General features: G+C 37.2%; 1 protein-coding gene across 3 annotated transcripts in view; it reads left to right on the plus strand.

Moving 5' to 3' along the window:
* The window catches only part of ZNF277 (zinc finger protein 277), a 104871-nt gene that overhangs the window by 40154 nt on the left and 37307 nt on the right, over positions 1-27410 (plus strand). For 2 of the 3 annotated variants that reach the window (XM_036066405.2, XM_078059476.1), the window contains 3 exons: positions 17675-17876; positions 23581-23669; positions 23942-24024. In XM_036066405.2, the coding sequence (XP_035922298.2) occupies positions 17675-17876; positions 23581-23669; positions 23942-24024 (374 nt within the window). The remainder of the gene's footprint in view (positions 1-17674; positions 17877-23580; positions 23670-23941; positions 24025-27410) is intronic. The other variant, XM_036066406.2, reaches the window with a different exon arrangement.

Here is a 27410-nt window from a genome sequence, read left to right on the forward strand (position 1 = left end):
AATATTTGTAATTGTGACATAAAACATAGGAATTTAATTCTATATCTGAAATGCTAGGACTAAAATCTGTTGTGTATTTTATTGTCCAGCATCATTTTATTCCCACATGGTTTGTGTTGGAAGTCAGGTGATTTTTGTGATGTGATCACATATTTGTAGATTATGTTGTATCATGGAGATGGGATTTATACTAAATTTCACTGAAGATACAAGAGAGGTTGTCATTAGACAAATGACACTTATATTTTTTTAAATGTCCTGAAAACATGACTGACTCTCAGGTGTTTTGCAGTTTTAAATACTACTCATAACTATGTCTTTATAAAAGAAACACAAATCCTGGAAGGTCCAAGTAACTTCCAGAAAAAGGATTTGTAAAATGCTTCAAAGTAGGGCCAAACAACTACTCAAGTGGCTGGCAGGTGATTGGAACTGAGTCAGTGAATTCAGTGCTTTGGAATCTTAATTTGCTGGATAAAGGCTACCTTACCATTATGCTTTTTTTTCTTTTCTCTCCTCTGGTGCTTGTGACTTTCTCAGTTGTATGAGATGTTGACCAACCTCCCTAGTAGAAAAGATGTGGGTTCCTTGAGGGCAGGGTCACTCTTACTTTTCTTCATTTGGTCCTCAGTATCTAGCACAGTCTTTTAAGCCTAGAAGTGGCCTGGAATGAAGAATTACTTTCTAGGTAAACATGTTTGTAAAATGGAGTGATACTATGAATTTTTCATATTCAAATCCTTTAGAGCCTTGCGATTTTAGAGCTACTTCATTGCTGAGGAGACTGTTATAAAGAGGCCTTTTACTAGTTAACAATTAAAATCCATCAGATAGAATCTTAGCTGATTTAACCAATGCTGAATAATATAGTAAATACTATCACTGCCAAGTATTAATAATAGGTTTTCTTCTAAAGAAGTTAGACTGAATTAGTAATTGATAATTTTAACATCTCACCGAAAGATCAAAAAACAATTAGCATGTTATCTTAATTTCAGAATCTATTGTGGTATTTACTGTTTAAGATAGCAGAATTGCTTGTCCAGAGAGCAGAAAATATATTCAGTGACTTTTCTCCACATGAAAAATTCATTCAACATGGATACTGATTTGAGACTACCACTTGACTTTATTCTAAATTATGAATATGTTTGGGACATAAACCAAAGAGTGAATTGCATTTGTAGAGTTGTCAAAGAAACAGAACACTCTCCAGTCAGTGGAAGGACAAAAACCAATTTTTTTCAAGGAACTAATTGATATCTGATACATACATACATATCTCAAATCTATACATATAAAAAAATATATTTATAGTATATCTCATATCATATATGTCTTATGTCTAACATTTCTCAATATATCTAATATATCTCAAATATATAGGAATTCAAATGTTCTAAAATAAGAGTTTAGGGCGCCTGGGTGGCTCAGTCGTTAAGCGTCTGCCTTCGGCTCAGGTCATGATCCCAGGGTCCTGGGATCAAGCCCCGCATCGGGCTCCCTGCTCCACGGGAAGCCTGCTTCTCCCTCTCCCACTCCCCCTGCTTGTGTTCCCTCTCTCGCTTTGTCTCTCTCTGTCAAATAAATAAATAAAATCTTTAAAAAAATAATAAAAATAATAAATAAATAAGAGTTTAAATCAGTGGTTATATGGTACTCTTGAAAAGTCTATATTTATTGTCTTTTTCTGTGCCTAAAAAACTATTCTTAACCTGTTTCATGAAAACAAACTATTTATTATATTTTAAAATGTTTATATTGATGAATTAAGTTACTGAATACTAAAATAAAAAGATGGCATAGCTCTTTAGTTTTCTAAAGAGAGTCTCACAACTCAGAAGTTTGTGGTTCTATCAAAAACACTAATTATACTTAATAGGAAATACCAGATTTAGAGTTTTCAAGTTGCCAACCCATTTCATTAAAATATTTACTAGAATACTAATTCCAAAGTAATTGCCTGTCAAATCAAATCAATTAAAGCAGGTTAAAGCCAACCTCTGTGGATACACTTTGTAATTTCTACTGGGTACCACTTATTTAGAGACAGTTTGTTATTGTTATTGGCATAAGTCAGGCCAATAACCATTCAGATCTTTCTGAGTTAGAATCTACCCTTCCTACCTTCCTTCCTTCCATCCTTCCCGCCATAGATTTCATTATATAAAAGCATTCACCAGTTCACTTTGTTTCCTCATTCCTGCCAAAAAGTCTTTTATTTGACAATGTCTTTGTTACATGGGCCCTCCTGTCAGGATCACCAGCATTGTTTGCAATAGGTTATCCTGGTTAATTAAATTTACCATTAAATGAGGTCAGAATTTTAATGCCTCTTTTGTTTATTTCCAGATTTATATTCCCAAATCCCTAATATCTGACCCCTGACTACTGTCTTCTGCTGGTGGAAGGGGATAAAATTGAGGACTTAATTCCTGTTTGTTTCCATTATTTCTTAGAATGAAATATATATGTATCCAGCCTTGAATTCCCCTTAGAGCCCCAGCATCCCTGGTCCTGTCCCTATCAAAGAAGAACTTTTAGTAGCTTTATACTTAAGTACTCTGAAATATCTTTGACAATGTACAGTAGAAGTAGTAGGGTGTGAAAAAATATTTAAAGTAATCATATAACGCAGTATAGTCATTTATCCTCCATTCCAACTCCTTTTGGATTTTAAATCTCTCATTGGCAATAAACATTAGAGTTAAAATATTTCCAGAGAACTGAATATATTTAACCATGTATGTTTTAAAGCGTATATTTAACAGTAGTAATCTTGTCTGATTTAAACAACAAATTAATCATTTATCATATTAATAAGGCTTTATTTCTATCCATTTACATTATCTTCCTAGGATTTATTTCCCCCTAAAATATCATTAATTTATAATATTTCTAACAGCTGTTTGGAAACATTTCAAGTAATAAGTAACATTATTATTACTACTGCATTATTAAAGTAGACACTGCTAACTCCTCTTAACAGAATAGATAAGAAGGTATGTATAATCCAGAAACATGTAATCTATAGCCAAGAAATGAAACCAGTATACTATTTAGTTTCCCAGTTTTGCACCAAAGTTGCCTGAGAGGAAAATTTGTTATGTTTTTTGGTTAAAGTTTTTATTTTTTTAGAGATTTTATTTATTTATTTGACAGTGAGAGACACAGCAAGAGAGGGAACACAAGCAAGGGGAGTGGGAGAGGGAGAAGCAGGCTTCCTGCTGAGCAGGGAGCCCGATGCGCAGCTCAAGCCCAGGACCCTGGGATCATGACCTGAGCCAAAGGCAGACGCTGCATGACTGAGCCACCCAGGCACCCCTAAAGTTTTTATTTAAATTCCAGTTAGTTAACATCCTGAGAGGAAATTTAATCACATTTTCACTATTAGGTAGTTTTGAAAGTAAGAAATGCAGCATGGAGGGACGGCAGCAGCCAAAATTTCTCTGCAGTGTTTTCATAGTCTAATAAGAAAAAGGAGCTTAATCAGTATTATCTCATTAGCCATAGTATGGGTGGAAATCAAACTATTTCTACAACCTCTAGTCTACTATATGGCTTGCTCCTAAGCTCCATTTTTTAGTAGCTCCTAAGCTAATTGAGAATTTTCTAGACAAAAAAGTGTAAATCTGCAAATAACCAATTTCCGAACCCATCCTTGGGGAATTTCATAGGATGGACAGTGCTTTGGGGATGTATAAGAAAGCAGTTTCTGAGTATTTCTAGAAAAATTGGACATGGTAATAGCTCCAGCATTACAGTAGTGTGGTTGTCATCCAGTCTTTTTCTGACTCATCTTTGGTATTGATTATGCTTGCATACAAACTGAACAGACCCGCTTTTTTGACTAGAAATAATTAGGTGATAGGAGTCGGGCTCTCTGCTCATCAGGGAGTCTGCTTCTCCTTCTCCCTCTGCCCCTCCCCCCCCCGCACACACACTCTCAAATAAATAAACAAATAAAATCTTAAAAAAAAAAAGAATTAGGTGATAGAATGTGCTATAGAGCTTAACACCTAAAACAGTTTTTCTTTATAGAATGGGAATGTAAAAAAAAAATCTTTGGGGAGCAAGAGAGTTGTTAATCCTGATTCTATGTGAAAAACATGTTGCCTTTTCTCAAATCTTTACTGTAGACAGGATGCAGTAATCTGGTCCTATTAGAGACTTTCTGGAATATATATCCCCATAGATAAAGAATCCCATTATGACTGTTGTCAGATAGTAAATTCCTGTATTTATATAAAAGATAACATTTTACTTCCAGAAACAGTAGTCCGCAGGGTTAACTTTAATGGTAGAGATTTTAGGCACTGTGATAACCAGTTTAAAAAAAACAGTTTTGCCGGGGGATTTGTGTGTAGTTTCTACATTATATCCTATATAATTATGCCTGTTCTGTCTTCAGTCTCTCTCCTTCTGCTCTGGCTGCAAAGTGAGATAATTTAAATCCTACTGCAGAATGGTGATTAATTTAGTTAGTTATTTGATTGCTTGAAATCCCAACATGAGGACACTTCACATACACATCATAAATAAAAATGTTAGACTAAATGATAGAAATATATTGACAAGATATGTGGTTTTTAAACTTTTTGGAGTCCCCAGAATTCTTTAAGAATCTATTAGATCAAAAGACCTTCTTCCCAGAAAAATTCACATACATATCATTTTGAATATAGTTTCACATTGAACTCCGTAGACCTGAGTCTGTGAATCAGCTAGGTGCTTATGGACCCAACATTAAGAACTTTAGCACTAATTAGATCTGCCCTGTCTAATATGACAGCCAATAATCACTTATAGCTATTTAAATTAAAATTAAACACAATTAAAGTTCCCTATTCTCACTATCCACATTTTCAGTGCTCAATAGCAACATGTGGCTACCATATTGGGCAGAGCAGATATAGAATATTTCCTTCATCTCAGATGGTTCTATTGGACAACACTGGGTTAGATGTTTCTAAAATAGCCTACTTAAGAATCTTATCATTATGTATATGTGTTTGTGTGGAGCTGCATGATTTGACAACCTAGAACATAGATGTTGTAAGAAAAATCAGCTGCTTTTAGGCACAGAATACAAATCTTTTCTTGAAACATAAATATGTCTCAAAGTAAGGCTTCTAGCTAACCTCAGCTGGGCCTTCAGGACTTTTCTACTGTGATTTCTTTTTTATCTTTTTGTATCTAAATTGCATTTTCCATAGTAGTAGTTCTGAGTCTCTTCCACTTTTCCTTAAGCTCTTGCCTTTCAGTATGGTTGGAGACCTCATGTGTTCAGAAAACTGTGGCTATCAATATAAATTTCTTCAACTGCCCTTATCTCGATATTAAAAATCTCATTGAGTTTTCTTTTATTATAATGTGCTACAGAAATAGCAAGGTGATCAAGAGAATACAGAAGCCTCTGAATTTCAACAATATAATCAGAACCTAACAGTAAATAGTTACAAAGTGACCTTATGCTTTAGAAGCATGGACTCCATTCTCATACGATTTGATCTTTTAGGTCCAGGTTAGGGCTGTAGAACGTGTATTTTGAATTAATCCACAGGAACTTCTAATACACATCAACGTAGATAATGCCCATCCTCAAACTTACAGCCATATTCATAATTATCAGTAGTAACACTAGGACGTTTGCTGAGCTTACGTGTCAGTCATCCATGTGCTTTACATTAATTTCCTCAATCCTCATAACTACTCTATCAGTGATCATTATGATTAATCCATTTTATGGTGTGGAAACAGGCTACGAGAGGTTAAGTAACTTGCCGAGGACTGGTTAATAGGAGTTAATGGGACCAAATTTTTTTTTAAGATTTTATTTATTTGTTTGAGAAAGTGAGAGAGCATGAGCAGGGGGAGAGAGGCAGAAGCAGACTCCCTGCCGAGCAGGGAACCCGATGTGGGACTCGATCCCAGGACCCCAGGACCATGACCCGAGCCAAAGGCAGACACCCAACCGACCTGAGCCACCCAGGTGCCCCTTCAGTATTTTTAAATATGTGTACATTGTTGTACAGCAGATCTCTAGAATTTTTTTACCTTGCATGATTGAAACTCTATACTCAGTTGAACAACTACTCCCCATTTTCTCCTCCCCCATCCCTTGACAACCATCATTGTACCTTCTGCTTGTCTGTGTTTGACTACTTTAGGTACTTCATATAAGCAGAATCATACAGAATTTGTCCTTTTGTGACTGGCTTACATTTAAGTCTTCAGTCCATTTTGAGTCGATTTTTGTGTGTGCTATAAAGTAGGGTAAATGATTTCATTCTTTTGCATGTGACTATCCAGTTTACACAACAATGGTGTTCTTCAACAAATGATTGTTAAACTGTTAAACTCTCCCAAGTGTAGTCTTGGCATCTTTGTCAAAGATCATCTGACAGTATATGTGGGGGTTTATTTCTGGGCTCTCTGTTCTGTTTTCTGATCTCTGTATATCTGTCTTTGTGCCGGTACCGTCTGTTTTGATTACTGTAGCTTTGTACTATGTTATGTAGTCAGGAAGTGTGATGCCTCCAGTTTTGTTCCTCTTCGTTCCTCAAGATTATTTTGGCTATTCAGAGTCCTTTGTGGTTCCATATAATTTTAGGATTGTTTTTTCTATTTCTATTTCTAAATCCCATTGGGGTTTTGATAGAGATTGCTTTGAATTTGTAGATTGCTTTGGGTAATGTGGACATTTTAACATTGTAAGTCTTCCAATTCATGAACACAGGCTGTCTTCCCAACTATTTGTATCTCAATTTCTTTCCTCACTATTTTGTAGTTTTCAGTGTACAAGTCTTTTTGCCTTTTTGGTTAAGCTTATTCCTAAGTATTTTACTCTTTTTTTTTTTTCTTTTTAAGATTTTGTTTTTAAATAATATCTACACCTAACGTGGAGCTTGAACTCACCACCCGGAGATCGAGAGTCACATGCTCTACCGATTGAGCCAGCTGCGTGCACCCTGTATTTTACTCTTTCTGGTGCTATTATAAATGGAATCATTTCCTTTTCAGAAGGTTCACTGTTAGTGTATAGGAACACAACTGATTTTTGAATGTTGATTTTGTAGACTGCAACTTGCCTGAATTTATTCGTTATAAGTATGTGTGTGTGTGTATGTGTGTGTGTGTGTGTGTGTGGAATCTACAGTATTCTACATATAAAATCATGTCATCTGCAAACAGATAGTTTTACTTTTTCTCTGATTTGGATGCCTTTTATTTCTTTTTTCTTGCTTAATTTCTCTTGTTAGAACTTCCAGTATTCCATTGAATAGAAGTGGCAAGAGTGAACATCCTTGCTTGTTCCTGATTTTAGAGGGAAAGCTTTCAGTTTTTAACAGTTGAATATAATGTTAACTGTGAGCTTTTCATATATGGTCTTCATTATGTTGGGGAAATGTTCTTCTTTTCCTAGTTGTTGAGTGTTTCTATCATGAAAGGATGTTGAATTTTGTCAAATGCTTTTTCTGCATCATGTGATTTTTATCTTTCATTCTGCTAATGTGATTTATCAGAGTGATTGATTTTCATATGCTGAGCCATCCTTGCATCCCAGGGATAAATCCCGCTTGATTATGGCATATAATCCTTTTAATGTGCCATTGAATTTGGCTAGTATTTTGTTGAGGATTTGTACATGTGTATTCATTGGAGATACTGGCTGGTAGTTTTCTTGTAATGTCTGTCTGGTTTTAGTACCAGGTTAATGCTGGCCTCATAAAATGAATTTGGGAGTATTCACTCCACTGATGTTTTGGAGGAGTTTGAGAAGGATTAGCACTAAGTCTTCTTTATTAAGTATGGTAGAATTCTTCTGTGAAGTCATCTGTTGCCAGGCTTTTCTTTGGAGGTTTTTCATTACTGATTCAAGCTCTTTATAGGTCTATTCGGATTTTCTGTTTCTTCATGATTCAGTTTGGCAGGTTGTATGTTTCTAGGAATTTCATCCATTTCATCTAAGTTATACAGTTTGCTGGCGTGTTTCTTATGATCCTTCTATTTCTGTGGTATCAGTTATAATTTCCCCTTCTTTCATATCTGATTTTGAGTCCTTTTTCTTAGTCTAACTAAAGGTTTGTCAATTTTATCTCTTCAAAACAACTCTTGATTTTATTGATTTTTTTTTTGCATTCTTTATTTCATTCTGTCCTAATCTTTATTATTTCCTTCCTTATGCTAACTTTGAGCTAGTTTTTTCTTCTTTGACTAGTTCCTTGAGTTGGTTAGTTTATGAGATTGTTCTTCTTTTTAAACATAGGCATTTACCACTGTAAGCTTCCCTATTAGTCCTGTTTTTTGCTGCATCCCGTAAATTTGTTGTGTTTTCATTTTGTTAGGACTTGTTTTGTGACTTAATATGTTATGTTACTTCCTTAATTAAAGACCTTCTGAATCTACTCACAACTTCCAGATTAAATATAAATCCTTGGGCTGGCATTAAGGCCCACCAGCATGTGATCCATCTACCCTTGCAGCTTTTTTTACTTAGACTCTAGCACTAATTGGCTATTTTGACTTTTAACTACCTATATATACTTGCTGGAATTCTTTGCCATTTCAAGAATCCTCTATGAAGGGGCTCCTGGGTGGCTCAGTCGTTAAGCATCTGCCTTCAGCTCAGGTCATGATCCCAGGGTCCTGGACTTGAGTCCAGCATTGGGCTCCCTGCTCAGCAGGAAGCCTGCTTCTTCTCCCTCTCCCACTCCCCTTGCTTGTGTTCTCTCTCTCCGTCAAAAAATGAATAAAATCTTAAAAAAAAAAAGAATCCTCTATGAAGAATTTGCTTCATTTCTCCTGATTTGTGTGCTTTTTTCCCTCCCTATCCCTTAACCCTTGATTTATATGGTCAACTTTGCATATGTTGACTAGTATTATAATTATTTGTATAGTTGTCTCATTTTCCTCTAGCAACTTCTTCAGGATAGGGATTTTATGTTAATAATCTTTGTAGTTTTGATAGTGTCTAGCATATACTTTCTGCATAGTAGGCACTCAATTTTAAAATGGTAAATTTAATCAGAATTTTTCACCTTAAATGTTAAGACTTAGAAAGTGGCCAAATAAAATTATGCTTGCTTTATTTCTTTCTCTTAATTTTATCTGTCACAGTCACATTGAAGAACTCATCAGATAACTTGCTTTTTATTTAAAAATTTTTCTGTGTTAGGGGTGTATGGGTGACTCAGTTGAACATCCAAGTCTTGATTTTGGCTCAGGTCATGAGATCAAGCGTCGTGTTGGGCTTCATGCTGAGTGTGCAGCCTGCTTGGAATTCTCTCCCTCTGTCTCCCCCTCCCCCACCCCTGCACAAAGCTCATATGCTTTTGTGCTCTCTCTCTCTCTCTCTCTTAAAAAAAAAAAAAAAGATTTCAATGTTAAAGAAAATTGGGGGTGAATGAATGCATTCATAATCTCTCATTGTTTTTCTTTTTGGATGTTTTCTTTCAAACCTTGTACTTGTATGTGGGTATATGTAACGTGTGTTTGTGTGTGTGAGGAATTGTATGCAATTCATTGTGGGTTAGGCTCTTTTCAACAAATAACAAACATGATTTACATTATTTCTCCATTGTCTTCATAATTGTCATTTAGCAAATGCATAATATACAGCACAGATATGCTTTTTTTTTAAGATTTTATTTTTTATTTTTTTATTTTAATTTTTTATTGTTATGTTAATCACCATACATTACATCATTAGTTTTTGATGTAGTGTTCCATGATTCATTGTTTGTGCATAACACCCAGTGCTCCATGCAGAACATGCCCTCCTTAATACGCATTACCAGGCTAACCCATCCTCCCACCCCCCTCCCCTCTAGAACCCTCAGTTTGTTTTTCAGAGTCCATCGTCTCTCATGGTTCGTCTCCCCCTCCAATTTCCCCCCCTTCATTCTTCCCCTCCTGCTATCTTCTTCTTTTTTTTCTTAACATATATTGCATTATTTGTTTCAGAGGTACAGATCTGTGATTCAACAGTCTTGCACAATTCACAGCGCTCACCATAGCACATACCCTCCCTTTTATTTATTTTGAGAGAGAGAGAGAGAAAGAGAGCACAAGTGGGGGGAGGGGCAGGAGAGGGAGAGAGACAAGCAGACTCCCACTGAGCTGGGATCCCGATGAGGAGCTCACTCCCAGGACCCTGAGATCATGACCTGAGCCAAAGTCAGATGCTTAACCAACTGAGCCACCCAGGCACCCCTGCCGTATTTTAAAGAACTGATTTTCATTTGCATGACACTTAGGTTGTTTCTATTACTTTGCTTTATAGGTGATGTTGTTATAAAGTTTTTATAGCTTTTTGCTTGTGTTAAATTAGCTCCTTAAATTTCTAAGCACATGTTTAAACGTTTAAGGGTTGAATGTGTTTATAACCCTGTTTCCATACCAAAGGCTGTGGCAAACCCACCAGCTGTAGCTGAGCGTACTAATTCAGCACAGCCTCAGCAGCAGTCTCAGTGTGGTGGCAAGAATGTGTAACAACACTCACTTAAGTCCATCCCCCCTTGCCCATATTCCCCTACTCTTAGTAGTTGTATAGTAAATTAATCTTTTTTTTCTTTTTTTAAAGGTTTTATTTATTTATTTGTCAGAGCGAGCACAAGCAGAGGGAGCCACAGGCAGAGGGAGAAGCAGGCTCCCCACCTAGCAGGGAGCCCGATGCAGGACTCAACCCTAGGACCCCGGGATCATGACCTGAGCTGAAGGCAGACACTTAACCGACTGAGCCAGTCAATTAATCTTTTTAATATTAGGTCTCAGTAATTTACAAAAGGAACTATTAGCCCAAGGGTGGTTAAATAAGGGTCTTACATTCTTACTCTGAGCTTTAGAGATATGTTGTGGTTAAAAAGACCAGACCCTGTCTTCTCCATTTTCCAAATGCGTCTGTATGGGGCACACACTTAGAAATTAAGGAACTGACAAAAAAAAAAAAAAGAGAGAGAGAGAAATTAAGGAACTAACTTGTTCAGAAAGTAGAAGGTCTTTTTTTTGTTGTTGTTAAGAGAGAAGTGAGAGAAGTACTTTAAAGAACTTAGAAATAAAGTTACCTTCTTGACGTTTAACTTTCAGAATAAAACTAAGACATAATAAATGAGATTGAGTTGGCATCGGAGTCCTATGGAAAGGGATGGTGTTTGTCAAATCAAAAGCTTAGAGAACAGGCCTGAAAATATTATCCAGACTTGATAAAATACTAAAGAAAGCAATCATCAAATAAATTACACTAATATAAATAAAGAACAAATGTAAAGGAAATGTTTACTTTGGAAATTGGGTGTTTGTTTATAGCATTTTCTAAGTTAAAACTACAAAAACAGAAATATCCTGCCCGTCTTCATATTCCAAATTTTATGATTATCAGATTATCAGAATGTGATAAGAGTAGCAACTAAACTTATTTGATCTGGGTTGAGTATATCACCACATTATGAGTATATCACCAAATTACTGCTTTTTTTTTTTTCTCAAAGTTTTAGCAGTGTGATGGTAGTGTGCAAAGCAAAGTGTAGGTACTTCCTTAAAGGGGAAGTGATGTGTGAGATGTTATGCAGTTCCCCATGAAGGAATGTTGAAAAACTTCTTATCAATTATTTGTTGATATGGGCTTTTCTTTTCTCATTTGACTTAAGGGGGACAGAAACCTCAGAAGCTTCTTATTTTTCCTTCAAAGCACCAGCAGCTTTTATCTACTTGGCAGAAATGATAGACTGTAAAGTTTAGGGATATCATTTTAGCACATAGATGTATTATGAATTCATGACTGGTTTTGTTCCCTAGATAGAACCTTACTACTCAAAGTATGGTTGTGGATGAGCAAACTGACATCACCTGGGAACTTAGACATGCAGAATTTCAAGCCTTTTTACCTCCTAGACCTACTTTGTTAGTTCATGTCCTCCAAGAAGCACACACTAAGGTGGGATTTGACGCGTAAGAGATTTTGGGGGGAAGATACCAAAGGAAGGAAAAAGGAGAGAGTGCTGGAGGAGGTAGCAATGTAGGTCTGACCCCTGTGAAGGAAAGAGGGAAGGAAGGGCAGTGGAGTAGAACGTCAGACCGCAGCACAGTTGTAAGCAAGTTTCTGACAACTTGATGGGAGTCCTCCAGCCAATGTCACATGTCAGTGAAATTCCATGTCTCATAGGAACGAGTCTGCCTTACTATTTCTGCTGCCTCTAGTCATGTACTGAGAGCAGCCTGTGGAAGCTTGGCTTCGGTGCAAGTAGGATTTCAGAGCACAGCACCTGAGAGACTATCTTTCTTTCAATTATGCTCATAGCAGCAGGAGATTGGACTGGCATGTTTCCCTGGCCACCACACCTCCTGAATCAGGATCTGCATTTTAACAAAGTCTCCAGGTGAATTATAAGCACATTAAAACTTTGAGAAGCAGGATCCTAGAATAATAATTTGGCACTTTGGGGATTTTACCCAGAGTCAGTAAAATTGTTTATAATCAGCATAGGATCGCCTCAAAAATTCAGCTCTCTTGGGATGATATTTTTTACAGTTCATTTGAACAGAGTTGCTGTTCAAAGTGAGAACTAGAGCAGATAATTTGTTGTTGTTAATTTATAAGAAATGTGTGAAGCAGATTTGGGGCCAAAGCAGAGTTTCCAAGATGCTTTGCCTCTTTGCTGAAAGGAGCTAGATACAGTTTATTTCCTTTTGCCTTTTCAAATTCAAGGTCCCTATAGCAAAGAATTCTGTATTTCTGTATTTATTGTTTTTTTACCATGTGGTAAGTTGTAGCTATGATTCTTATGGTGGCAGCTAGAAATAAACAATCTATTGGACAAATCTTACTGAGTTATCTCTGCTGACCCTGTGCTTAGTATTTGAGAATTTAGGACAGAATACAGTATCAGGTAAGCTTTGCCACAAGGCGCTGTTCCCTATTTACAGACTTTTCCATGAGTTCACCGTATTCTCATGTATAATCAAGATGTCTACAATCCCCATGGAATCATCCTTTGAACCATTGATCCTCAGACTTCAGTTTAGGGACTACTGCTTGGTAAAAGTTACATTTCCTCAGTCCACAATAAAGTCTTAAAATCATTACTTTTTAAAAGCCCTCCAGGTGATAAAATGCAAACAGATTTGGAAACCACTACTCTAAAGTAAAATATATATTTGAGATTCAGACCTTTCACACAGAAACATTCTCTGATGGAGTGGTATAATTTACTCTGCCATCCAAATGCCCCTTGTCTCTGTCTACTGGCCAGTATGAATGAAAAATTTAAAAAGAACTTAGAAATTCCTCATTAAACATACTTTAATTATACTCAATACTTAGAATTTAGTGTAGTTTTTACATCATTCTTCATTATCAGTGGGCTCATTACACCAAGGCCCACAGCACTAAAGATTTGGATGTCATTATTCTGTACTGCTCTCATTTCCCTAAAGACAGACAGCCACAGATGTTTCCTGAAATGGGGCTTACCTAGAAGCTGAGTTAAAGGTACAACTCTAGTTTTAAGTAACTCTAATCTTACTCATTCTTTCAGACACTTATCAAATACCATCTATGGTTCATGCACTCTATAGTCTACACTAGAGATATGAAAAGATTAGTCCTTGACCTTGAGGAGTTCTCATACTGCCCTAGAGACACATATTACAACAGAGATATTTGCTCTTGTTGGGCATGGAGAGATGGAGTCAAACCCTCAAGAGGAGTTGGGGGGTTGGGGTGCTGGCAAACAAAACAACACAAATGCATCACATGAGACTCCAGTCACTGCTCTCCTTGTCCAGCAGCCATGCCAGGAATATCTAACGTTGGAGCAGGTCACCTGGGCTCATCTAAAGCTTAACTCATTATCCATCCCTCTCACAGAACAAAAAAAAACCCTGCTTTTCTGCCTACATTTCTAGATTGGTGACTGGCACCCCTCATTTATACTGCCTCGCCAGCCAGAAACTCAGAAGGCATCCTGGTCATCTTCACTCCTTATAGCCAACCAGTATTCAGGAACTGTCAGTTTAAGCTCTGCAGCCTCTCCTCTGTCCATCCCGTCAAAGCACTGCCAACATTGCTGCCTCCATTCTGGACACTGCAGTAGTCTCCCAGCTGGCCAGTCTCCTCATCTTGAGACTTGTCTCTTTCTCATCCGCTCTCCCCAAAGCAGTTTTAAACGTAGGAGTGGCTCTACTTCCTATAGGAAAAGGTCCGACTTCCTCTGTCTTCTGTATAGGGTAAGAGTGCTAGTGCTTTAGCCAGACTGCTTGGAGTCAAATCCTGGCTCCACCGCTTACTGGCTGTCTAGGGCGAGGCACTTAGCCTCTCAGTGTCAGTTTCCTCAACTATGAAATAGGGAAGGAAATGGAATCTCTGTCCTCGGGTTTTTGTAAGGGTTGATTGGGTTAATACTGTACATATAAAGTTAACACTGTACATATAAAGTGCTTGACAATGCCTGGCACAAAATGAACCCACAGTGCTGGTGGCGGTCCTGGTGCGGTAACACAGTGCACATGCCCCATGAGTAAGGACAACCAGGACTCACCTGGCCTTGCAGGGATTAACAGTCCGAAGTGGGGAAAGAAAGACAAGTAGGTAAACAAATTACTTCTTTTGATTGATGCTGTTGTAAATTTGAGCATGATGCTAAATGATTAAGGAGTCAGAATGCTAAAATCTTATTGTCCAAAATGTTCTATTAAAATTTTTATTTTCTGGGAGTGCCTGGGTGGCTCGGTTGGATGAGTGTCTGACTCTTGATTTTGGCTTAGGTCATGATACCAGGGTTGTGAGATCAAGCCCCCACCTTGGGCTCTGGACTCATCGCGGAGTCTGCTTAAAGTTTTTCTCTCCTCCTCCCCGTGCACACGCTCACTCTCTCTTCTGTCAAATAAATAAATAAATCTTTAAAAAAAAAATTTTTTCTCTTCTGGATTACGTAGTAACTTGAGTTCCCAAAGCAGCTTAGTACCTCCTAAACCACAAGTTCCTCATACATGAAATTTGCATATTTATGGTTTTGTTCCTGTATGCCTTTACAGTAACCACAAGCAGTTTGGTTCTGGGATGTGTGAACATATAGTTTCATTCTCTTAGGAATAATTTGAAGAAAGAGAAACGGCATTGAACATCCAAAAGGGAGGAGAATGAACCACAGAAGAATATTAGAGAATTTGTAGTGAAACCCTGGGAAAGCATATGGACAATGATGGAGATAAACTGTACCCAGTGGTTTTTGGAGGAGGTGGGCTACTGAGATTTGTTGGTGGAAGTAGTATTGCGGAGACTGCAGGACACTGGCAGAATACACAGAAATTCAGTGTGGCTTGTAAATACATATGAATTCAAAATAGCACTGAGTGTATACATTAAAGAGAAACAGAGATTTGGGGAAATGCCTTTTGGAACTGGGGGCAGAATAGTGTAGTGTTTGAATTTAGTCTTAAATTACTATGTTTATGCCCCTTGATTTAACAGAAAAGTTAAAAAACTCTCAATAGTCTCATCTGTAAGATGGGGGTTATAATAGTACTAACTGGAAAAGGTAGCTATGATTGAGAAAGTGCCCTGAATCCCTTTGCTGGTAATTTACAAATATCAAACACTGAGGAATGTTAGCTCTTGCTATTGGTGATGATTAATACATTGTTTTCTGTAGTCAGGCAAAATGAATTTACACATACATCATTCAAATTTGGGGAGAAGGGTGTAGGATGGTACCTGTTATTTTCTAGATGGCCAGTAATGTTTACTAATGGTACCTTTATTTAGAATATATGTTGTCTTTTGTTGCCCCATTCTAATGAATGTAAAATACAGTTTCATAAGTATATTACCTCTCTTCCCCCATCCTATTTTTAACATGAGGGTTTAAGTTCCTACAGAATTTAACTACAACTGAAGAACTATAGAACTCCAAAACTCCTTGCTTCCATTGTATAATTTAATAAATGTAATGGTAACACATCACTTTGGTTAATAGTGCTTCTTGAAGTGCTTGTATATTTTAAATACTCTCTACTTTGTCGTGGGTACCCTATTTTCACCTTTTCTGGTATTAAATAATTTTATGGAACTAAGATAGAAGTTTAATATAGCATACTTTAATATGAGCAGAGTATTATGAGTCATGTATTAGAGGACATGTCCTTTGGGACACCTTCCCACCCCAGCTCAGTTAAGTGACTCTCCTACCCATGCTCCCACAAACCCTATACATTCTGTCTCTCTCTATCCTTTCAACTTACTTGTACCGTCAAACAAGTTGCAAGCACATTAGCCTTGATAATAAGGATCCTATCATGCAACGTTAAGCAGAAAAGAACAGCACTCAGTAGCTACTCAGCTGATTTTTGTGGAGTGAATGAATGCTTACCCAGTGCTAAGGCCATGGTCATTAGTGCACCAGTGACTGTATCCATGAATTAGGCAATTAAGAATCCCTTTAGAAATAAAGTAAGATAAAAACAAGAAATAAAATTAGTAGTAAGCTAATTCCAAAGACTTTTCTGTGGAATAACTGTCTTTTTTTTTTTTCTTTTTAAGATTTATTTATTTTAGAGAGGGAGAAAGAGAGAGAGAATGGAGGGGAGGGGCAGAGGGATAGGGAAAGAGTCTTAAGCAGACTCTGCACTGAGCGCAGAACCAGACATGGGACTTGATCTCACGACCCTGAGATCAGGACCTGAGCTGAAACTAAGAGTTGGATGCTTAACCGACTGCGCTACCCAGGCTTCCGGAATAGCTGTCTTTATGAAGAAGATTCTCTGCCCTTCCTCAGATACTAAATGTCTTACCCTAGTTGCCTACTTACTACTCAGTAGCTTGCATAAGGTGACAGGTCCAGCCTTCCTCCTTGGAAGACTGAAGAGGGCTCCTGACACAACTGGCTGTGGTTTGAGGCCTGAATTCAGAACTATAGACCTTACACAGCTCAACTCTTAAAGATACCATAGATGATGTTAGGAAAATGAATAGTATCGGCAGGAAAAATGTTTACCATGTATGTCTAGTAATTGAGCATTCATCTCTTTGTTCACAAGAACTTGAATTATGGTATGTAATTGTGTAACAAGCAAATGGTAGACATAAATCAACATCAAAAATTGCCACCTGGGCCACCCAGCACATGCTGTGTCAACCCAATGTGAGAGCTGTCTTCTTTGCACATGACAAATAATCAGAAACAGGAAAGAGTTTGCAGGTGCAACAGGAAGCAGCTTAAAAGACTGGCCTGGTATCATCTGGAGCCTCAATATATACCATTTACTTCCCATAGTGTGATGACTATCAGCCATAGGTCACAATTGCGCCATAGAACCTTAACCCAGCATGTTGCAGCCGTCCCCCAGCAAGTACCCCCGGAATTGCTGCCATTGGCCAGTGTCCAAGAATGCTTGAACAGCTGCTCTGACAAATGGGTTTCCCCCATTCAAGCCGGCAATGGGAAGTTTGAGCTGCTTTGCAACACTCCCTGCCTCTAGGTTGCAGAATCTATTAAAATGATAATAAAGTATCCTGCTCTCTGGCACTCTGTATTTTTCATTTTGGAAAGACGTAAATATCTTTAGGATGCAGGAGGTGAGAAATGATCCTAAAGAGTTGATTTCAGCTTTTTCTTTTTCTTTTTCTTTCTTTTTTTTTTTTTTTTCCGCTTTTGCTTTTGCTTTTTCTCTCTCCCAGACAGTAAGGATTGTATCCTGGAGCCGCTTTCCCTGCCAGAAAGTCCAGGTGGCACCACCGCTTTAGAAGGTTCTCCATCTGTGCCTTGTATTTTCTGTGAAGAACATTTTCCTATGGATGAACAAGACAAACTTCTGAAGCACATGATTATTGAACATAAGATGGTCATAGCTGATGTCAAGTTGGTTGCTGATTTCCAAAGGTAAATTTTGTTTTTGTCCATAAAAGAATTAAATTCAGTATTCCATAAAGGAAAGGCATAACTTATAGGTAAGTTTATATATAAAATTATTCCTATGCAAATATGAACATTCATATTCTTTTTCAAGCATTGTTGGGAATGGGGATCTTTGGTTGGAACCTGTCAGGCCAAAAGGGTATTGTGCAAAGAACTCTCCATTTAAATGCTGTGATGAGGTTGAGAACCAGAAAGAAAAAAAAGTCATTCAACAAGCTAAAGGGGAATAAGTAGACAGCTGTTGAGGTCAGTGAATGAGGTACTGAGAGGAAGAAGATGAAGAGGATGAAGAGCAGATAGATAGAGGTGAGTGGTTGAGGAAATGCCAACCATGGGCTTGTGTGAAATGTAGGAACTTCCCTTATATAGCCAGGACCCAAAGTGAGCTGAAGTACAATTTAAGAGCACCTGACTTAGAATATCCATACCAACAGACAGGTAATATAAGCAATTATTCATTGTTTTCTAATTCCTAATTCCTAGAACTGATTGTCCAAGAGAAATGCCTTTTCTTAAGCAGATGGAGTGAAGCACTTATGTTCAGTTGTTATTAGTTGACACTTGGAAGCATTTTCCATATACACAATAGCATGGTAATTAACTGGCTTTGTACAGTTACTAAAAGCATACATTTTGGTATATCTGGCCAGGACCCATTTTGAGATACTCTGCCCTGATTTCCCTACAAAACACTGCAGTAGCCCAGATGTTGTAGTATCTCTGCATCTAAACTCTATATATCTGCCAGGCCACATCATTCCTAGCAAGCAACTTCTTTCTTATGATGGGTCTTGCAGAGCAGCAAGCTGTATCACTAAGAGTGGACTATGAAACAGGCAGGCCTAGGGGTGAATGCAGACTTGGTGAATTCCTGACCATGTAACTTCTAACAAACTACTTAAACCACTCTAAGCAGCAGTTTCCTCATCAGTAAAAGGGGATAACACCATCTTGCATAAGATGGTTGAGTGTTACGTAAAACAGGACATGTAGTGTCTGGGACATTTTTTCTATCCACCACATGGTAGCCAAAAATTTCATTATATTTGGATTACAAAAGATATATATTTGAAATCTTAGTTTTCCACAACTATAGCTTGAGTTTTCTATAGGTATTTATGCTGTCTGAATGCCTAATTATTATTTGTCAAATATAACTTTCGAGAAAATTGAATTTAGGATCCTGAATACACTAAACTTTGAGAATGAGTTTGTTTTTAAGTTGCCTACAGGAGTAATATTAGCTATTCTCTAACCCTTCTCTCAACTGCCTAGCACTAATACAGAACGTCTGTTGAGTGCTTTCTGTATTATTATGGCCCCTTATATCCACTCAGCATTGCGATTTTTTAGTAAATTTTGGTGTTGCCTGGTCAGGAAGCAGAGATAGAATAGTGAAGGAGAGTTAAATGAATGATACATGCTACCAGCTGGTAGAATAAACCATTTACTACATAATTTCAGAGGAAGCACTTCATACTTCCCCTTCTCATTCCTTAATCTTTATTTTCCGTTAAAATATTTGTGTTTTTATATATATGTATGTGTGTGTGTGTGTATTTTGGGAGTATTCTCATACATGATTTCTAGTTGTATGTAGTCATGTCTGTTGGATTTGTTTTAGATACTTTTTAGGCTAGAGATATTCAAATTCTTATCAAGTAACCATTGATGGGACTATCAAATGAGCTATTCTTTGATAAGTTGAATCACTCAGCTTTTCTTTGATGTAAATCTATTCTTTTACTTCGCTTTATCATGTAAATGAAAATTCTCCCTCAGGAATTGGAGAAAAATAAGATGATCTGCCAGTGATAATTGAGATTTTTCTTCCTCCTAAAGTCTGTGAGGAATATCTAAATTTGAGTTTGTATTTTCCCTTTGTGCTTACGTATGATAGCTAAGAAGCTATATTTGTACTAACCTCTCTTTTGTATCCTTGATATTAATCTCATCTGTATGTGGGCAGGAAAATCAAATTATTTACTAGGTCTCAGACTTAGGAGTCAATAATTAAATGTTGGAATCAGTCACCCTCTAAATGCAGTTATGCTATAAAATGGGTGCTTTAATTAAAAAGCAAAAGATACATAGCTGATATATATAAGTGCTTTCTATACAGTAAAGTGTGTGGTTAACATGTACTTTAAATTTGGAAACCCAAATTTTCCTTGTCAGCTGTCATCTCAGTAAGCTTTACTCTGGTGGTTAGTTCAAATTGACCAAGAATGTATGTGATAAACTCTTGCTTTTAAGTGCTTTTTAATACATCCAGTCTCCTGTAGATAATACCCTCCTACTATTTAGGAAAACTAAAAATTCCTCTCCAAAAGAATGCAAACATTGACTCTGAGAGTTAAGTTGGAATCTTCTCAATGCTACAGGAATTTTTCCTAACGTCAGAAAAGTCACAGGGGTGGGTATATGTGTTTGTGTATGTATAGATTTGCATGTGTGTGTGTGTGTGTGTATGTATGTATACATATATAACTTCTCAGAGAGGAATTGTTTCTTCTTTTTTTTTTTTCTTTTTTTTTTCTTTTTTTTTTTTCTTTTTTTTTTTTAAAGATTTTATTTATTTATTTGAGAGAGAGAGAGAGACAGAGAGAGAGCACATGAGAGGGGGGAGGGTCAGGAGGGTCAGAGGGAGAAGCAGACTCCCTGCCGAGCAGGGAGCCCGATGCGGGACTCGATCCCGGGACTCCAGGATCATGACCTGAGCTGAAGGCAGTCGCTTAACCAACTGAGCCACCCAGGCACCCAGGAATTGTTTCTTCGGAGTACAATAAGTAATAAGATGATAAATAATAGATGAGATAGACTGACTTTTGCTTTACTGGAAAGAAGCTATAAATTTTCATGTTAAATATATTTAACATTTTCTTTTTTTTTTTTTTTTTTTAAATATTTTATTTATCTGACAGAGAGAGACACAGCAAGAGAGGGAACACAAGCAGGGGGGTGGGAGAGGGAGAAGCAGGGTTCCTGCCGAGCAGGGAGCCTGATGCAGGGCTCGATCCCAGGACCCTGGGACCATGACCTGAGCTGAAGGCAGCCGCTTAACTGACTGAGCCACCCAGGTGCCCCTTTAACATTTTCTTTATTGGAAAAAAGTTAACAGTAAAACTTTCTCAGAATAAAACAAAAATAAAAATCTTTCCTTTGAGCCACTTAACGTCATTATTTATACTGAACCATTTGCTATCTTTATTCAGTAAATAAAATTTTTCCAGAAGATAAATGCTAACTCCTTAATTCTTGCCCGTTTCTATATTAAATTCCACTCATTCAGTGCTACTTAATTAACAACCATATCTCAAATCTTTAGGCCGTTGTCAGTAAGTACACCAATTACAGTGAGGGGATGGGTGGGCAAGATTACTAGAAGAATTTTTTTGGGAAACAATTCAGTGAAACATGATTGAAATTCTTCCAAAAGAAAAAAGTATTTGCTAATGACCTAATAATTACTCTTATGGCTTTTTAACTAAGTACGAAATGCTTTGATAACTGTCCTCCCAATAAAGAATTCACATCACATATCATTTCTTGGCTGCCTTTAAATATTGAGTGATTACAACTGTAGCTTTAAATACACTAGAGTAGTAAGAAAACATGAAGAAGAGACATACTAAGTGATCCCTTAACATCGACTATCCCCCAGATGGTCTTCAATGGAACGGTAATCAGGGTGAGGAACCTCTCCATGGTTTATTGTAGTAGTATCCATGATGAAACTCCTTATCGAACTTGACTGTCCTGGTGTTTGTTTAAGTCTGTTATCTCAGCACCCAGTTCTGCTGTATGAATTTGATTAGTCATGAAAATAGATGGCTATGTAGTATGGTTTGGAAGAACAATCCATCTTCTATTCCTGGCATCTCTAATAGAGGTTCTCCTGTGTTCCTTCATCCCTGGCACCACTGTGCAATAGAAAATATGCTGAGGGGAGAATAGGGAAAATGGCTGGGAGTGTCATTTTTTTTTTTCTTACGTCTTCTCATGCCTTTTATTTCTCCCTTTTTCTCTCTCCCCTGGTCTGGGCTTAAGTAGTGGGGAATGGAAAAGAGGAGAATGAGAGTAGCTGTGTAAGATACTGAGGAGTGGACAGTGCTGTCACTGCCCTCTGTGACCAAAGAATAATGTTTCTGCCTTTTGTAGGTACTTTTCTTCTTTTTGTTCCCGTTGTTGGATCCGATATGCACTTGCCTTCTGCATCTGACACTTCTAATATGGAAGCCAACAAGCTAGCCATGGTGTCAGTGGTTATGGTTTGAGGGTGAGCTGGAGCCTCAGATACATCATTTTTAGATCTCTTAAGATAAGGTCTAGCACTATTCTATAAGGAAAGAGTTCTCCCCTTATTTATCCATCCAGGTCAACAGTGTGGTTGTACATGAGAAGAAAGAACTAAAGCATGGTTTTATTTTCATACGTTATTCTTTTACTTCTTTTCCTTGTCTAAACTCAGTCTTGTCATCTGTTTATATTTTTCTCTGTCTCAGACCTCTCTCCCAGCACATTTTTTTTTCAAATACATGAATGCCCTTTTTGTAGAGCACCATGGGGTTGGGACATTAATGTTAAGAAAAAGGGAAAGAAGAATTAAAAGGAGACAAAATAGTGAGAGTTGAAGGCTACTTAGAGAAACTTATAGGAATCTTTAAATGCTCTTCTACTCTTAAAAACATTTCTTGCTAACTTACTATGTACAAAACATTGCTAGTTGCTATATCAAGCCATTTAAAATGTCCAAATTTTTACTGTCTCTTACTAAATCTATTTCAGTAAGTCCCATCCCTTTCAGGGGTTTTTCTTTTTCTGCTATAAGTTTTTTGGGGTTTTTTGGTTGTTCTGTGTATCAACCGTATAGCCTAATAAACTGTCAACCTTTCCATGTCCCTTCTCCCCATGAAGGAGGCTACCTTCTTTTCTTGGTACCATTTATAAATGAGATTGCAATTGCCAATATAAATCTTGTTAGATAAACGGGAAAATGAACAGGTTGTTGAATCCTGTCATCTTACTCCTTTCATCAGACAGTGCAGGTCTGGGTGTTATGCTATGCTTTAAAATTTACCCAGGGTGCTGCTTCTAACTCCACTCATTAGATACAAGAATTGTAAGGTTGGCTATTTTTCCAAAAATCTGCCTCCTTTCAGACACAGTGTGCACATACAAAATTTTTCTGTCTTGTCATGTAGGTATTGAATTTAGACTGACGTCTCATTGCATATTTTTTTGCATTCAGTTCTTTTTATGTGTAAGATAATCACCCAGCTTTCAATTTATTGGAAAATGTGTGATAAAGCCTATTTAATCATTGTTGCATTTTAAATTCACATAAACTTAGATGTGATTTCAGAAAAACTTCATTATCACATAAAAATAATTCATTTTAACTTCCTCATATGTCTGTTTATTGAATTTAGGGATAGTAAAGTTTAATCATGTCCATGCCTTTGCAGAGTAATTTCATTTCATTAAATATTTATTTCATATTTCTACAATGCTCTACTGCCTTTCCATTTACAAATTTTCTAGCAGTTCTCAGTCAACATTTGATTTATTGTTTTGGGATAACTAAATGGTCTTATAAAACCTTATCACTCTACAGTAAGCAGTATATTGAGTCTTCTTACTGTCTTTTCTTTTTGATTATTCTAAGGTACATTTTATATTGGAGGAAAAGGTTCACTGAACAGCCCATTACAGATTTTTGTAGTGTGATAAGAATCAATTCCACAGCTCCACTTGGTAAGTATACATCTTAGCTACCATATTTTCCCTACAATCCAAAAATTCAAATGAATAATCTTACTTTCTTAAATTAGAATTCTCTCACTTTCATGATAGCTAAAATTAAATTACTCTGTTTATGTTGCCTAACTTCAATAAAGCTAAACAGAACTATATACCAGAGGAGAGATCCTAATGGACATACATATATGTGTTTTTTAAAGGAATAAATCCTTCTGGAAAAAAATGATAAATATCATTTCTTATTTATTTTCCTAATCTCTCAACAGAAGAACAAGACAATTACTTTTTGTTATGTGACGTTTTACCAGAAGATAGACTACTTAGAGAAGAACTTCAGAAACAGAGACTGGTAAGAATGGTTTTAGAGGATGAATAATGTCTTGGAAATACGTGTAAAATCACTTTTGTTATTATTTTTTGTTTGTTCTCAGTTGTTACTCTGTAAACTTTCAAATATACACAAAAGAGACAATATATAAAGATCCTAAAACAGAAGATAAGGATACACTTGATTGGGGCGCCTGGGTGGCTCAGTCGTTAAGCGTCTGCCTTCGGCTCAGGTCGTGGTCCCAGGGTCCTGGGATCGAGCCCCGCATCGGGCTCCCTGCTCCGCGGGAAGCCTGCCTCTCCCTCTCCCACTCCCCCTGCTTGTGTTCCCTCTCTCGCTGTGTCTCTCTCTGTCAAATAAATAAATAAAATCTTTAAAAAAAAAAAAAAAAAAAAAAAAAAGGATACACTTGATTGAAGATTAAAGCGTTTCACGTTAAAAATGTGGTGAGAATTTTTGGCTTTGTTTTACTTCCTGGATTATCTCTAAAATAACAACAGAGCTTACACATTTTAGTATAATTTTAGCTGCCTGGCACATGCTAGGGTTCAGCAGTCGTGGAAAAATGCCCTCAGCTAAAATTGAGTTGAATTGATTAACTTTTTTTCTCTCCTCTTCACTGGAATGTGCTATGCACTAGCACTTCTTTTATTCCCCTTTATGAATTCAGCATATGGTTTGATCATAGTAGCCTTTCTCATTTTCAGCTTTAATCATAAGCAAGCTAATTTGAAAATCTCAGCATTTTTGGTCTTTAAAAAAGGTAACAACATACACAATTGTGAAAATTTCTGTTTTCATGAGTTGAACAGAAATTGGTTCATTTTTTGAAGTTAATAATTTTGTTTATAAGTATTTAGTTTTCCATTATTTGTGATTTAATCTCAACTATTACTTGAAAATGACTTGCTCCTCCTTTAGTGGTACCTTTAAGTGTTCCTTGTGTCTTTGGATTTGGCTGGATGATGTTATGACAGAGAGCTGTGATTTCATTGTTTTCTGCTAAATTCTCAAGACATCGAAGAAGAAAATAAATTCTATGATAGTCATAACATTTAAGGAAGTCTCCTGAAGCATATTATATTTTGTAAACACCCCAAATGGTTATTTCTCACGTAGGGAGAAAGGATATTGTTGGATGTTGCCTTGTATGTCAGAGAAGTTGTGCTTTTACTGTGGCAGCAAACCCAGTAAAGAAACAGGACTTCTTAAGTCTTTCCTCTTTCCCTATTGTAGTGTCTTAAGTAATCTACAAAACAAGGATGAATTTGCAGTCATTTTATGTGTTTTGTTTTTGTTTGCTTGTACTTACTCATAATTTTTTACTGCTTTGAGTTTTTTCACTGTTGCTCACAGTGGCCTTAATCAAGAATGATCAAACTGACATAATCCTAGTGTCCCCAAGGATTTCTTTATATCAAACGCTACTGCTTCAGCCATTGCTATTACTCTATACACAGAATCTTTATTGTATGTCTGCAGATAGATGCAGTCCCAGAAATACTACATCTCTAAAATGTAGGTGATCTTTTAAGATTCTGACACCAATTTCAGCATGTGTTTTTTTCCCCAAACCACTAAGCGATTCTCCAACACCAGCTGGGTGTCCTACAGTTCAACTCAATTCTGACGCTATCTCCCCAGAGATAGTATCAGATTCCACAGATTGAGGGCTCAGTCCCACAAAACTGTCCTCCGCTTCAGATGACAATTGCAAGTCCAAGTTGTTACCTGTGCTTCTGACCCACTGACTGTAAATCAGAGGTTTCCATGACCCCCCACCCCCCGCCCACCTTGGATTTCATTAATTTGCCAGAGTAGCTCCCTCTAGGAAACCAGTTTACTCACTACATTACCAGTTTACTACAAAGGCTATCGAAGAATATAAATCAATAGCAGATGAAGAGATACATGCATGGGATGAGACCCCAAGCAAAGGAGCTTCTGTTCCTGTAGAGTTTGGGGCCCAGCAAGACAGCACATGGACGCATTCTGGTTCATCAGCCTGGAACCTCTCCAGACCTTGTCCTTTTGGGATTTTTGTGGAGGCTTCATTACTTAGACATGACATTGGCATTTGGTGACTGAACTCAGTCTCCATCCTCTCTCTCCTCCTAGGTGGGGGGCTGCTGAAAATTCTAACCCTCTAATCACATGATTGGCTCCACTGGCAACCATCCCTCACATCCTTAGGTCACTTATGTGCTTTCCACAAGTCACCTCATTAACATGTCAAAAAACACTTTTTATAGCTCTGAACACTTAGGACTTTAGGAGCTAGTGCAAGGGCAAAGACCAAATATGTGTTTCTTATTAAATCACATCACACCTTCTTACTAACTTTATAGTCTGACAGAGTGATAGATTTGATGAAAGTGAGTATTATGGCAGCGAAACAAAATGTGAAATTGCAGTCAGTTCATATATATGTATATATTCGTTGAATTCCTGCTTAACTAGATAATCATACAAAGGAAAAAATGCAAGGCATGGCTCATGTCATAAAAGAGCATAGAGTCTAGAGAAAAAAGGCAAATATATGTTCTTATCTCAGTACTGGAAATGATAGAATATCTTGTGGGGCTTGTGAAGAGATACTGTGAAGTAGATATTGCATGTAATACACTTAGTATCTGCCACATAGAAAGCACTCAATAAAGGTTGCAAATAACAATAATAATACTGTGTATTAACAATGAAATGGATTTGGGCAATTGGAGAGTTGTGGAAATGGGAGGAAAAATGCATATGGATCTAAGTATTCAAGATGTCAGGAAAGTTAATTAAATCCAATCTGGCTAAGGTATAAAGATTTTTGGAAGAGGAGTGTGAGGTGGATTTAAAGAGGTGAGGTGAAGCTAAGTTGTGAGGAACATTAACTTTGTAGTGATAAAGATCCATTGATGTCTCCTCATTGTCTATGGGAGTGAAGTGGAGAAAAGATGATAAATATAGCTGTGTAAAAATCCACTTAAAGTTGACAAACTCTGGCAAAGAGCAGACCGATGTGGAATTATGGAAAGAAGCTAACAGTTACTGAATGCCAGCCATATGCCATGCCTTGCCTTAGGTCCTTGCTTTATGTCAACCCTGTGAAGTAGCTATTAAATGCTGTTCTGTTCATGAGGAAACTGTGTCATAGAAAGACTCATTTGTGCAGGACCACGTAGTGAACAAGAAGCAAGATGGGGTTTTAAACCAAATGTACCTGATGTGTGCCTTTTTAAGGAGTGCCATGCCAGTCTAGTAGTAAGTTACTCAGCTTCTCATATGCCTTACTCTTATTCTAGACTCTGGGAATTGCTCTGTTGTGGATGCTCAGGGTCTGACAGGTCTGTATAGGGAAGGGATTCAGGCTAGGATTGGAGTTTAGGGAAAACAGAGGAGATTTACAATAGGCTGCCGCT

Source organism: Halichoerus grypus, chromosome 12, assembly GCF_964656455.1.
Source record: "Halichoerus grypus chromosome 12, mHalGry1.hap1.1, whole genome shotgun sequence".
Lineage (NCBI taxonomy): Eukaryota > Metazoa > Chordata > Mammalia > Carnivora > Phocidae > Halichoerus > Halichoerus grypus.